This window comes from Loa loa, assembly GCF_000183805.2.
Source record: "Loa loa unplaced genomic scaffold supercont3.348, whole genome shotgun sequence".
NCBI classification, from domain to species: Eukaryota; Metazoa; Nematoda; class Chromadorea; order Rhabditida; family Onchocercidae; genus Loa; species Loa loa.
Genome location: NW_018108528.1, coordinates 50,763 through 64,901, shown reverse-complemented (window position 1 = coordinate 64,901; position 14,139 = coordinate 50,763). Strand labels below are relative to the sequence as shown.

The window sequence follows — 14,139 nt, the reverse complement described above, 5'->3', positions numbered from 1 at the left end:
AAATTTACAAATAAATAAAATGTTTTAGTGAGAGGAAGAGAAATGATTTATTAGCTAGATCGATTATTGAGAATTCGTTACTTTCAACAAATTATACTTTAGTTCTAAAATTAATTTGATAGATGGATAGATAAAAGAATTAATGATGTTTCCTAACATCTTGCATATTCACATTGCTACGAATGAATGAATCTATTGGAATATAATACAAGGTTCTGGAATGCAACGAAGTAAATATACTGCAAAAGTTAATTATAAACGCAATACTTGGATATTATATGATTAACTCTTTTATAGTCATTAGTAATTATCAAACTATTCAGTAATAAGTCTTTTCAACAGATAGGGATTTCATATCATTAGTATAAAATGATAAAAATGCCTATATTTAAAATAATGCTTAGATTGAGCTAAGGAAAAGAACCAAGTACCTTAAGTAATACATTATGAAAGTAAAAGTAAAGAATGTATATGGCTCGAAATCGTAACATGCTTCTTTGATTGATTGCATGTCTGCATTTTCATACCATGCCAAAAAAGAAAAAAAGGTAAATTATGATAGAAAGGTCTTTTGGTAATCTTCTTAAAGTTTGTTCGTAAAATTTCAATAACATTCTAAACATAAGAGTTCCAGGAAATAATCTATAACAAATGGTATGGTATTGAGTGTTAATGTCCAATCGTGAGATTATATTTCGCAGTCTATCTGCGTCAAGTTTATACCATGCTGCTTTTTGGACGCTGATTTTTTGCATTACTGCATTTTATCCAAACCAGCAAAACAATAAAGTCAGAAACAATTCAAACACTTATACGCAAAGCAGTGGAAAATACGCTATATGTCACCGGTACGATCCAACTCTTCATTTCACTCTTCGTACCATCGAACTCTTCATACCATCCACTCCTTCATTTTGGTTAAAACGGATGGATAAAATAAGGAATCGAATTTGACACATAAACTGCGTCCACAAGATTCCATGCACAATGTTGGTTAAATACAATTAAATACGATTAAATCAAAATTAACCCCAGAGAATTTCTGTAATCACAGAAAAGGATACAAATTCATTTCCCACAAATTCTTTAAAATACATATGGATCAGATTTGTATTGAGAAATCTTAACATTCTTTTTGACAACAAAAACCTAGCAAAAATTCATATTCGGAGGGGAGGGGGGATTCTTAGCAAAAAAGTAAGGAAGAAGTAGAACTGACGATAACAAATTCCAGTGAATGACATCAGCAGTTAATAACGACAACATTGAAATACGCTTAAGTAAATGTTACAAAAAAAATAATGCAAAAATTCGAATTCGCGAGCTGATTTAGCTAAGCAATTGCATCTTCCGTGATCATTGACTTTCGAATAGCTCGCTGAAATTATCATCATATGAATAGAAACAACTAATATGAGTATTCTAAATATAGGAGAAACACATCAATATTTAAAAACGACAATTCGCTTACAAAAACAGTAAACGGAAACGATCATGTAATAATCGTGCTTTTAGTTTGGTCTGCGTTTTTGCATGATCTCAATGCATTCTCCTCGTAGAAGCCTAGATGAATTTTTTATCGTATATCTTTCGAAGCGTTGATTCAACATATCAACAGAAATTTGGGGAATCAAATTAACGATGTTTTTTGGATGTAATTAATAGATCCACATAAAAAACGAGTAGTAAAGAACTGATAATTTGATTAGCATAAATATAAAACACGCGAAGTTTTTTGGTACTTTCATTCCAAAGAATGAATTGGAAAATTTAAAACATTCTTACCTATTAAGGTAAAAATAGATGTATCCAGTACCGTCGCTGTTCAGCACTGATTCTTGATCAGTAGGTGTGATTGAGTTATCGTTGCAAAGTAACCAACCTTTCGATTTATTACACCAAGCATCACATATGTAGTGACCTGCATGGAAAAGTGGTTCTCTTTTAAATTATCTGACATTTTTTTTTGTTCCTGACTTTCTTTTCATTAGTCAAGTGGAAGGTTAGTTCGCGAAACTGAGGAAGGTTAGGAATATAAATCGAAACTAAATCTCCATATCAGTTCAATTTATGTCGGAAGAGTACTTAAAATAGTTTTTAAAACCTTTAAAGATACATCCATCATACTTACCACTCTCTGTTCCTTCTCCCAAATGACTGACAACAGATATAAGTCGATACGACGCCCCCGTGATATCTTCCTCAAAACAAGCTTATCAGTTGTGTACATCATATAATGTGTATCTTTTCTGACTAAGCAGTACTCATTTATCAGTAAATGAGATCTTAGTTAGACGAGTAATGTAAAATTTTGATTTTAACTAGAACAGCTCAAAAAGTGAAAAAATTGAAATCTAAAACAGCCAACCTATGTAACTGTATTTTCTGTTAAATCATACTTCTGTAATATTGCATTAGAAAAAAAAATCTCACTCATAAAACATATATGAGTACTTACAGCCATATCAGAAAGCCGTTCAGCGTTATTATCATCATGAACTTCTGCACTCTAAATTAAGATATTCGGATTAAGAAAATACAGAAAATAAGTCGCACACATCAGTGGAAATTTTCACAACGCCAACATTCCTTCTTTTTTTTTCAAATTGGAATTCTACTTCAAAAATACAAGAAACATCCGTGCTAATACTTCGTGATATTTGTGACACGAAAGTTTATTTCCATTATAAAGAATGTGTAGTCTTTTGTTGGTGAAATCACCTAAAAAGTGGAGATTTTTATAAGCATAAAAATTTACCTCAGATTGAGAATCTTCTTCCACAAAATTAGTATCATTGCTATCAACTGAGCTGTTGAGTATAATTTTGTTGAGGAAGATTTTATTCTAAATTTAACTGCTCATCATGAAGCATCATGAAACCATAACAAGCTACTTACCCGTACCAAAAAACATCTCAAAAAATTTGTAATTTTTCCTATCAAAGAGTTTCCAGTAGTATTAAAATCATAATACAAAGATTTTTGTCCGCACCGAAGGCGTGAGCACTGGAGAAAACAGATAATTTTCGCACATCAGATAGACACCTTCCTTTGCACCAACGCAGTAGTCTCGAATATTTATTTCTAAAAATTTTTATTCAAATTGATTGAAAATTGAGTAAGAGAAATATGAGAAATTATATCAGCTGTCCAAATAATTACAAACCCTAGAAAGTTTAAAAGCAGTTTGAAATCTGATATAAAATTCGGACTTTTCGTCTGAACAGCATAAAATAAGCATAAACAGGTGTACAATAGTCTACCTTCGCATTCATTACCGATCGCCAAGAACTTAGGTCTATAGCAAAGCCACTCTTTCTTGTGAAAAACCCAAACATCAATAGAAAACATTGCTGCAAAAGCGTAAAGTTCCATTTCAGTTCCCATGCCAGTGTCCGTTAACAGATCTAAATGGCAAGCCCAATTGTCATCTGTCCAGTTCTTTATAGCAGCAAATTTATCCGAATGTTCCACTTCAAAGCCAATAATCTGCAACAAAAGAAATTACTAATACTAATCCCAACTATCGAATGATTTTAGAAATTTTCAGCAATTTTTTTCAACTTGATCAAAAATAAAGTTACAGTTTCTCGAAGCAATCGATAATCCTTTTCACTACCAGCAATATAATAAGCCAGTGATTGAAATAGGGAGTTATAGTCCCCTCTGATCCCAATCAGGGTGAGTGGTTTATCGCATATATCCATCTCTACAACTGATGACTGAACCCTGAAATCTATCGTCATTTCGAGCGCATTCAACTCAACGAACGTAACAAACCAGTCTGAACAACTGTAGTAATGTGGAAATGACAATGAATGAGACATGTATGGATATTATGCGATTTATGCCAGGATAATTTGGAATATACTGTGCTGCTTTGGCTAGCTAGTGTCCAAAGCATCAAATTTAACTGATACCGGGTTACACATCAATTAAAACACTAAGAGACGCATACTGAGAGAGCTTATAATGGTGCAATCACTGCATTGGATGCTGATTTGAGTAACTGGAAGGTATCAATAGCACCATTCAATTAGTGTCAGAAATAACAAATTTCTATTTAAAATTAAAAGACAATGCTCAAAATTAAAACAGAAACTTGCATCCAATCGACTTTGAAATCCATGCCAATATATCGACAAATTGAACGTCGGCTATTATAGCTTAGTGGTTTGTACGGAACTGATTCTGAACCAAATACATCGTAGATCTCCTTCTTGAATATAAAAACATTACCAAATAAGAATCAGTTTTCTCAGTAGTAATTTTGCAAGCAAATTATCAGTGAAAATCTGACTGTCCAAAGTTTCGTTACCATTTACATTCGTTAAAATCGAAAATATGGAAGATATTTGTTACTTTGAAATTCACCGGTTTCAAACTCTACTTCACTTCAGGGATTCTTAAGCTCATTGTCTGTAAATACTTCCATTACTATCTTTGTAGAATCTCTATAGAGCGGTGAGAGTCAACTGAATTCGTTTCGGATTTATAATTGATTTTCTATGATTCATCTTTTAGGCAAAGAAAATTTCAGAACCAGAAATCTTCCTTCTTTCAGAGCTGCTTACTTTTTCTCACAATCCTACCATATCTTTAATTTAGAGCTCAAAGCTCACTCCATCTGTGCTCAGAAAATCGTCACTGATACTGCTCCGCGATGATCCTTCGTCCGAGTTTCCAATGCTCCTTACATCAAAATCTGTGTTGTCAGACAACGATGGTCTAGCCGGTAATTTGGAATCCCCATCATTCAAAGATTTAAGTGTTAAAGGCGTAACTGGCTTGGTTGTGGTAGCAGAATATTCATTTTTGTGAGTCAAGTTCAGAGGAATATTAGTTGAAGCAGATTCAGGTGACACCATGGAACACGCGGAATCTGTAAAAGAGCGAGTATCAAAAGAAAACAACTTAGGTACGAAAAATGCAATGTACTTAAGAAACTTAACTTACTATTTGAGGATGTCGTTTTTGCTCCAACCACCGCCTGCTTAAACTCCGGTAACAGATTATCGCTTACGACAGAAGCATATCTTTCAGGGAATGCTACCACGCGTTCAGTGTAGAATGATAGTGCTGGTGGTGTGGAAGACCTGCTCTTTTTTAGGCATGTTTTTCGTCTGGCACCACTCTGAATCCAGAAGTTTCAACAAAGGAATCTCGAAATGTTCGAAAAAATAATATAAATTGCGCAAATCGGAAAAAAAGATTACAAAGTCTACAGAAAATGGGAAAGTCTTCTGGAGGACACGTGAAATTTGTATTTTGCAGCGTCAAAACGAAGTTTTGAAATCCTCAATAGGTATCTATTGGTGTGGCTATTAGTTATAAACATAATTTGGAATCCTTGCCATCATTCAAAGATTTAAGTGTTAAAGGCGTAACTGGCTTGGTTGTGGTAGCAGAATATTCATTTTTGTGAGTCAAGTTCAGAGGAATATTAGAATTGCGCAAAATTCATCAAGCAAATTCATCAATAGGTATCTATTGGTGTGGCTATTAGTTATAAACACAAGGTTATAATTTATCCAACCTTATCAGCAGTACTATTCGCATTTTCCGAGGTTCTCCACATATCATTGGGATAGAACTCGGCTTCGATAGCCGTTAGTTTTCATCACTTTGATTCGTATCCTTGTACGCAGATGAATCGGTGCTATCAGTATTTGGCAGTACGTTTTCAAGAGATTTAGACGGCTTGCTCAAATCCTCACCTTCAATTCCAAAAGTATTTTGGTTATTTCCTTGTACCGCTTTCTCATTTACATCAGTATTTCCTTGTTTTTCTAGAATCCTAATTCCCACCTTATCTTCATGTTCGCATTCGGCTATTTCTTGCGCGTTGTTAGAATATAAATTACGCCCACCTTCAAATTTTCCTCCTTCCTTGTTAAATTTCTTTGGGTAATTCTTTGTTTCTGCGACCATTTCTGCCTCTACATTAGCTACAGGAGATGATGATTTCTGGCTCATCAATTTATCAACGCTTTGTTCATTTTCTTGTTTGTGAAACTTCTGTGAGCAATCTACTACTTCAACCACTTCTACGTCCAATTTTAAATCTTCATCAGAATCAGGAGACGATAATTCCTGGCTCATCGGTTCATCCTGTATACGCAAACTCTGAAATGCATTCAAAGTTCTTTTCAATAAATACTAAATAACATCTCTTTAGAGCTTTGCAACAACTGTAAAGCTTATTGAGGATTATACAAAGAAAATCAAACCTCTTCATCGCTTTCCTGCGATATTTCCGCAGAAATCTCATTGCCTTTTTGAGAGGATTTCAACTGATCAGCAATGCTACGTTCACAAGCCTATAAATTAACCATATTTTTGTCCTAATCATAAGTGGCTTCTTGCTGAACAATATATTATATGAAGCAAACTTCCTAAAGAGATTAACCAACCGCCATGATTTGTTCTTCTTCAGTCATGAAGTAAAGCTCCTCATCTGTATAGTCGCCTTTTGATGTCGGATTGTCAATGCTTAAAGTAAAAAAGATTTATTAATGAATGAAATTATGATTAAAATGACAAACTGAGTACTCTTCTCACAAACTTACTCCTGCTGAAGATTTGGTTAAATGTGCTCGTAAAGCAAGCTGAGATAATAACAACACTTCAATACATTGTCATCAACCATTTCTCTATTCCAAGTGCAAGCAACACATAGGTTCTCATTTCACTCGATACTGATAGTTGAATGTGGATTAAGGATATTGCAGGGGCGCTAATGAATATACCTAGCTAGAGAAATTTTTTTAAGGAAATTCGATTAATGAAACTAAAAGATTTATGCAAAAGTTTTGTAAAAATTAATTTCGTTGAACTAGTGCAAAAAAAAAAGACTCCAAGGAGATACCGTGACAGATTTCGCTGTGTTTGAGCAAAAAAAGAGCTAAGCAATCTCTGCTCTCGTGGCAAACGCCCTGCTTTTAAAGTAGATTCTGGTTGAAAAGGACCTCTGCCATCCTCAAAAATTATTCTTCATTAGATTTCCGGTGCACCGTCCTTTGATCAAAACTGATAAAACATACCTTTTTCAAAAAATTATTTTCAAAATCTAAACCACTGGTTCAATTTCCAAGACCCTCTCCCTCTCTATTCTTTCTAGTTGATGCACATTTTTCAATATGCACTGGTTGAGAAAAAACCAAACTTACCGGTGTAAGAACATTAATTTTCGACTTTAAGTCGGCAAAATAATTCTCGTCAACTCTGATATTAAGCATATGATCTTGTACAGCAGTAAGTTGTTTCGATTTTCCGTGGCCATCAGTACTGTCAGAAACTGCATTGCACTCTCCAGATTTTGGTTTGTATGGAACTAAAACTCGGACAGAAAAATTAACGAATAAAGTTCCTTTTTCTAGTTTTAATAATTCTCATTAATGTATTCCAACATTTCACATTTTCAATTTCATGATGCTGGTTAACAATGTTTTCACCTTTACTGCTCTTAATTTTTTAAATCCAAGTATGCTGATTGACAGGTTTTATTCACCTACTGATACTTCCTTGCTCGTGTCAACTTCTTCAACTTCTTTTTCTCTATGTTCGATAGTTACTCGTGAAACGTTAGTTGCAGCAAGCTTGCTCAGATCAGCTGCGACGGCTACTAGATCGTCCTTCTTGCTAGACTGTGCATCATTTTTAGCTGAGGGGTTACACCAATTAGATCTCCCAGTATTTTCATCCCTGAAGTGTTTTTACAGTTCTCAGCATTATATTCATTAATATTATTTTTCCTCATTTCATCAATCTTAATAAAAATCCGTGACATTACCCTGTTTTTTGCAGAAAAATAATGCCAAAAAACATGGGTTTGGTCCTAAGCTTCAAAGAATGGTAGAGGCCTAACTGAAGTCTAGTTTGTGAAAAGGTATCGAAAGTAAGAAATCATGTTCTAATATAAGTTGGCAATATTAATTCAGTCCAGAAAAAAAAGTGCTAGGATAAAGAAGTACCATTGTTGATTTGACAAACTTTTCGAATCAACCAACTTTCCTTTTTCCTTATCCTCCGCTCGCTTTGCTTTTATTAGTACTTTAGTGAAGGGATATACACGCTTACTCGCAAAATTTCTGTTTTCATCCTGAAATGTTAATTGAATACTTTGTCTAAACCGTCAAGATATTTTTTTCTGTTCCCATTGTTTTTCCTTAGCAACCCATTTCCTCCCCATATTCTCTTGCGTGACCTCTTACCTCTTTTGCCTTCAGATTGATGCTTGCCGCATTACAAAGTGCATCAAGCAAGAAAAACTTTCATCCTTTGCTTACCCATATAAGAATAAAAATTGGAAATGTACTTCGGACGAAGTGGGAAGGAAATTTGGTTGAATGTTATCATGATCAAGAATACTGTTGTGCGAAACAGGCATAGGATACACGAGTTCATCGTCAGAATTTCTGTCATCACTGCGAAGCATATCGCCAGACATAGCTTTTTTATTAGTCTTCTTGTCCATGCTATTTAGAGGAACTGAAATTCAGAACTTTTTCACGTCAGCTTAATTTTGGTAAAAATGAAATCAACGATCTCTTTGTCAATTTCATGTAATTTGAGCACAATCCCTGCTAGGCCTACGGAATAAGAAGGAATTAAGTGAAAAACGAAAGATTTTAAAAAGTTAAAAAAAAGAACGAAGGAAATGTTCCTTTATGAATTAACCTTTATACGATTTTGATTGCATATCAAGCTTATTACCGGTTGTTCTACGGGAAACAGGACCTGGTGGAAAGTGTTTATTTGATGCAACCTCATCATCAACCTTCAACGCTTTCCAACTTTCAGTGTGAATAATTTCCGGAAAGACTGCCGCGGAGGAGGTTGGGATTGAAGATTTTATAACAAATTCTGGAGTTCCAGTTTTACTTGATTCGGCAGCTCCAACTGATGAGCTGCTCACTCCCTTTGCATCGGTGGGTGTGCGGTTGACAAATTTTCTCATATACCGAAACAAATTTATTTTGAGCATCTTGGCAGATGAGAAATCGATATCCCTTAAACAAAAACATATAGTACCGAACAATTTTCATTATCATTTGTCGTCAATCCAGCAAAATTAACCATTTTTCGAGAACACTGCCGAAAAAACGCTTCTGGGAATCCTACACTTACATGGTAGTTGGTGACAAAGGTGGAAACGGAGCTGCTCCTTCGGTAAAATCTTCAGTCAATGTCAGATACAGCGGAACTCCCACTTCATCATCACGTTTTACAGCAGCGCATGCATTGAAGGAATATCGCTTGATAAATACAATGAGACATCTAAAACAAATATTAGTGAGGAAAGGAAGTACAAAACAAAGTTTAAATACCATCAAATTTTAAAATTGGATGTCACTGAAAATAAAGTTGAATGGAAATAAAATTATCTCGGAATTCGAGCAAATTTCTGGCTTTTATCTGCACTCGTGAAACCGCAAATCTCGCATTTTTTGTCCACTTGCTCAGTCCTTAAATATTCATCTATCAAAGTCTGCACTGTGACGAGCCCTGGAGCTTCTGTTGGCCTAAAAATGATAAATTCATAAAATCTTTCCTCGGATCCACCTGGGCATGTGAATTCTTTTTTATAGACTATCACAAAATGTTTTCGTTTTAACTTTATCGATAAACAATGTCCGAGAAGTAAAAGGATTAAAAACCAAATAAATACTATCAAACATTAGGCATGTAAATATCTTTCGAATCTTGATTAAAAAACTAATTTATGGCAACTATTCTAAAATCTGCTTGCTTACCCAACACCATCTTGGTCCACCATTTGGATCGAGACTGGCAAAATTACACTTTCTTCTTTGTTCTTCGTAACAGCGTTACAACTGAATTCTCTCATTTGAACAGTTGATTAAAATCAGTAATATTTTATAGATAACTATTTAGCTTACTGCCAAATGGAAAACGGATATTCAGAGCATAGATGACGATTGGCTTATCCGTTACGCTAAATAAATTGCGACAAATAACAAGTAGATTAGAAGAACCTTCTGCATCTTATAATGGATTCCATGACAAAGGCAAAATTCGATGTGACTGGGTTTCTTTTGCTTCGTTCCTCTTTATCCTCAATGTTATATTGTTTGCACAATATCTTATCGCACTCTTCTTGCATTTTATTCAAAATATTAGCTAAAAATTCTTGAGCATCCTGCAATTAAAAAGGTTTACCACAAAAATTTGCATTGAATTTGCACAAAGATTTGCACAAAAATTTGCACTGAATTTGCACAAAGATTTGCATAAAAATTTGCACTGATCGACAAACTCAAGTTGTACTAAAAGTGTTCCAATGTAATCGTCTCAGTTGGCGTTTGCATTCGTCGTGATGTATGTTTTACAACGTTAGGAAAGTTTTTCCTTTTGTCCATAGAAATAATTTAAAATCATTGACAAAACAGTTACAAATGGAAAAATCAAACGAGTCAATTTTAAACTGAAAGTAATATTAGTCAAATACATCCATTTCAAAAAACATGCAAAAAAATCAACCTGTTGCGCATCGCCATGGAGATTTAAATTTGACATTTCTTGGATCATCGCTAGAAGAGCCATTTTCAAATAATTTGTAGCGCGATGACGTCGGCTTGCAAGATTAGCAATTGCCCTAATAATTTATAGTATTCTTACTTTTGTTTTATCTAACAACACAGTACAACAAGAGAAAAAAAGAGGCTTTAAAGCCTAGCCGCAAAATAAAACTCGAGTTAACGTTATGCATCTACCCAATTTATTCCACAAATTGGGATTTATGCTTTGTTCATACTTACGGTAATACTGATATACAACATGCAGAAAACATTAGTCAATCAGCACGTGCATCAACGACCGCGTTAAATGGGTTAGTCCGAAAGAGAACGTCAATACCATTTAGATTATGTACAGGTTATATAGGTAATACTAGCTTCAGAAACCCAGCAGAGAAGTGCTGAATCTGAATATTTCGTTCATTTCGCCTCGTCAGGTTAAATGATCTTGTAATCGAAACCCCCTTGGTTCTTCTTTCTCAACATAGACGAGGATAAGAAGTGAAGAAGAGAAAGGGAAATTAGAACAGTCGAAGCAATCTGCTAGTAAACCATCTACGACTCATAAGGTTGTTATCAAACAAGGAAACAATGCATACAAGCTTAATGGCATTTCTTCATTCAAATTCAAGCCAAGTTCCTCGACCATTTTACAAAATTTGAAAAGATCTTTTGCAAAAATAACATCCGCGAACAAGCCTTGGAGCATGGAGCCCATATAGCATGTGTTACCAAGATTCACGAATCTATAACAAAAGAAAACATATTCAACTGGTGCTGTAAAACTATCGACAAAATAAATATTCTATCTTCATAAAACTTGAATACGACAAAAGCGTAAACAAAGGGATGGAACCTACATACCCAGATGTTTCCACGTTATTAATTCTCAAAGCGCTAATATGTTTACTGCCACGATGACCCTGCAATTAAACATTTCATAAAAGATCAGTATACAAGTGATTTGATCATAATCCCGATCAGCATCATATGTTCTTTAAGTGTTATCAATATTGATTTTAAGCGCATCCTAGACATCAAAAACAAAGAAAATCAATTTAGAGTTTCAAAGAGTAAGAAAATGATGACATGATGAACTATAAGTCATGGGACTATATTTTTATTTTTTCCAAATCGAGATACTTTTTCATTGGAGCTTGTCAAATTCACTCGCGTTGCGATGAAATTTTTCGATCTGAAAAGAATAAAAGATCAATGACTTTAATATGAGATTAGAAGCAAAAATTTGTGAAAGAGCGATTCACATACCGGATTAAAGGGTATTCAACCTGCAGAGAACCATGTGTAATACCGCTTAATGGATTAGATAACCTGGATCGTTTTGCCCTCGGTTCCAGTGCAGAATCTAGCGCGCATCGGTCAAAGCACCTCCTAACTAAAACAGAGATATGCAAGAAATAGATGTTGCAAAAGATTATCTGTGTTTCAAATGTTTTTCGGCAAATTCCAGAGGTCTGGATGCAGTATATTAAACATGCCAAGCTTAATACTGAAAATATTTATCCAAAAACAGGAATGAAGAAAACGAACTACTTTCAATATCTGTTGGATTCATTGCGCGTTGATTTCTGCAGACACTGAAAGCATGAAGTTTTGGAACAAATTTCAAATAACTGCTTTTCATTAACATTCCAGCATGTATTCCGGAAATACATCCAAAAGCACAGTTCTATGTGGAACACAAGGTGGAGATCCACAACGCTATTCGTCTAAGGCTGGTGGTAGTAAAAAGACATGATTTTGAAAAGTATGGTTCTGTTAGCAGAATTTCAAGAACAGCGATAACATCATTACAAAACAATTGCTTCCTTGAATTCATTTCTCCCATTCTCTTGATCAAAGCCCAAAACTATAATTTTCGGACAACTCAATATTTGCACAGGGGCATGCCAAACTCAACATTCCAAGTTTTTTTTTCTTTTTATTGCTGAAGTTTCAGAATATTGATGAATGGAAAGCTTAACTGTACAATTCGACCCAGAAAGGCTTCAGCACGTTTCGGTAAGTTATTCGTCGAGAACTGTTCATAATCTGGTTAAAAAATCTTCCCGATAAATTAGTACAATTAAATAAAATTGTCTATCAGTCAAAAAATATTTTAACAAGAGTGAAAATAATCTGCAAAACCTACTGCCTTGAATAATTTGGATATTTATATCACCCTGTATAAAAAGAGTAGACATACCAGATTTTACACTCGAAATTGACGAGAATTTTGAAATAGAAAAGGGAAAAGAAATATAAATTTTACCCAAATATTTTGTTTTCAATAGTTCGTGCACCTGCTTCATGCTTTCAGGATTCTCAAACTCAACAACAAATGCCATTTTCTCGCGACCCTTAATCCAAAATCCTATACCACTTTTTGAAGGTGGCAACCAAGGAAAGCCTGATAAGGCTTTAAAAGACACAACCTAAATGTGTGCAATACATTTGGTGATTATGCCGAATGAAACGAATTCGCGAACACTCTTGATAGCTTACTGTAGTTTATCCTATTAATTGTACGACTTACCAAGTGACAATCGTCAAATAAAAAAATGATTTCTCCTTGCATTTCATCCACTACGAAAATACCCAATCTTCGCGTGGGAGCCGTGTTTTTTGACCCATAGATTACCTCAAAATTCCTGTACAGTCATTAAGTCTCAAATAAAAATCAGGATCAAAAAGATAAAAAAAAAATCAACTAAAGTAAATTCATCCTTTCAGATCAACTTTAAAATATGGCCAGTAAATCTGTGTGCAAGAGCTTGATGGTAATTAGTTCATAAACTTAATTCAGGTTTTATAACTCTTCATATTACAGCGAAACTCCAAATTATAGCGAAACTCAAAATATGGAATTGTTGTACATTATAATATCGCTGAAAAATAAGAAAAAGTGTAAGAAAAATGAAATTCGTTAAAAATAAAGTTCAAAAGAAAGGAATTGAGAAACATGAAAAAAGTATGACAACAACCTGAACTCTGAATTGACCAGGCTCCAGAACCAGCATCGTCATCATACTATCCGTCCTGTAATACACTTTCCGAAAAAATTCACTTCCTCGCAATAAGTTTAAACAATACGCTAGCAAATAATTACTGGTAAACCAAGAATCATAAAATGAGGTTTCTCGGCCAATTATTTTGTCAGAAAATTCCTTTTTTTTGGCAGCATGCTTTACTGTCAAAATCTAGAGTTAGCAAGCCAGAGGGTAAGGTTAATCATTCAATGACGACCTTAATGGCGATAAAAATTACCGGGAGAACTTCCCTCGAGCACTCATTTCCACCCTCTCGCCAATAAATTCGGGAATGTCTTGTTAGTAATTATATTGCGAAAACAGTAACGTTTCAAGTATTCGTTCAAATTTCGCGTCTTTCCCAAACTGTAAACTTTTTGAGGGTTTATAGAGTTGATTTCAAGCAAGTGTGCTTTTTCAGTTGCCCCCCCAGTCATATGCTCTTAAATCCTGAATTCACGCGGACAGCCGCAAAATCCTAACGTTTTCCGGATCGTTGCTGATCTCTCATATGCAGTTACCTCTTTGCTCTTTCCTTACTTTTCATCTTAAAGTGATCTGGTAACATTTCT

General features: G+C 34.5%; 2 protein-coding genes across 2 annotated transcripts; both read right to left on the bottom strand.

Moving 5' to 3' along the window:
- Positions 1–2,965: 2,965 nt before the first annotated feature.
- Positions 2,966–5,357, bottom strand: LOAG_07745 (hypothetical protein; the record flags this gene model as incomplete). The annotated part of the gene is made up of 6 exons (XM_003143278.1): positions 2,966–3,084; positions 3,264–3,489; positions 4,103–4,219; positions 4,623–4,882; positions 4,957–5,134; positions 5,337–5,357. 6 exons carry the CDS (start codon positions 5,355–5,357, stop codon positions 2,966–2,968), a joined length of 921 nt encoding a protein of 306 aa, XP_003143326.1.
- A 253-nt stretch (positions 5,358–5,610) lies between these two features.
- LOAG_07744 (hypothetical protein) lies at positions 5,611–13,567 on the bottom strand (the record flags this gene model as incomplete). The annotated part of the gene is made up of 20 exons (XM_003143277.1): positions 5,611–6,126; positions 6,231–6,320; positions 6,414–6,492; positions 6,869–6,978; positions 7,170–7,333; positions 7,511–7,704; positions 7,974–8,101; positions 8,318–8,490; positions 8,680–9,011; positions 9,130–9,279; positions 9,756–9,836; positions 9,999–10,162; positions 10,504–10,618; positions 11,138–11,284; positions 11,403–11,461; positions 11,682–11,733; positions 11,808–11,934; positions 12,811–12,973; positions 13,075–13,179; positions 13,523–13,567. The coding sequence occupies 20 exons, from the start codon at positions 13,565–13,567 to the stop codon at positions 5,611–5,613; spliced, it is 2,994 nt and encodes a 997-aa protein (XP_003143325.1).
- Positions 13,568–14,139: the final 572 nt, after the last annotated feature.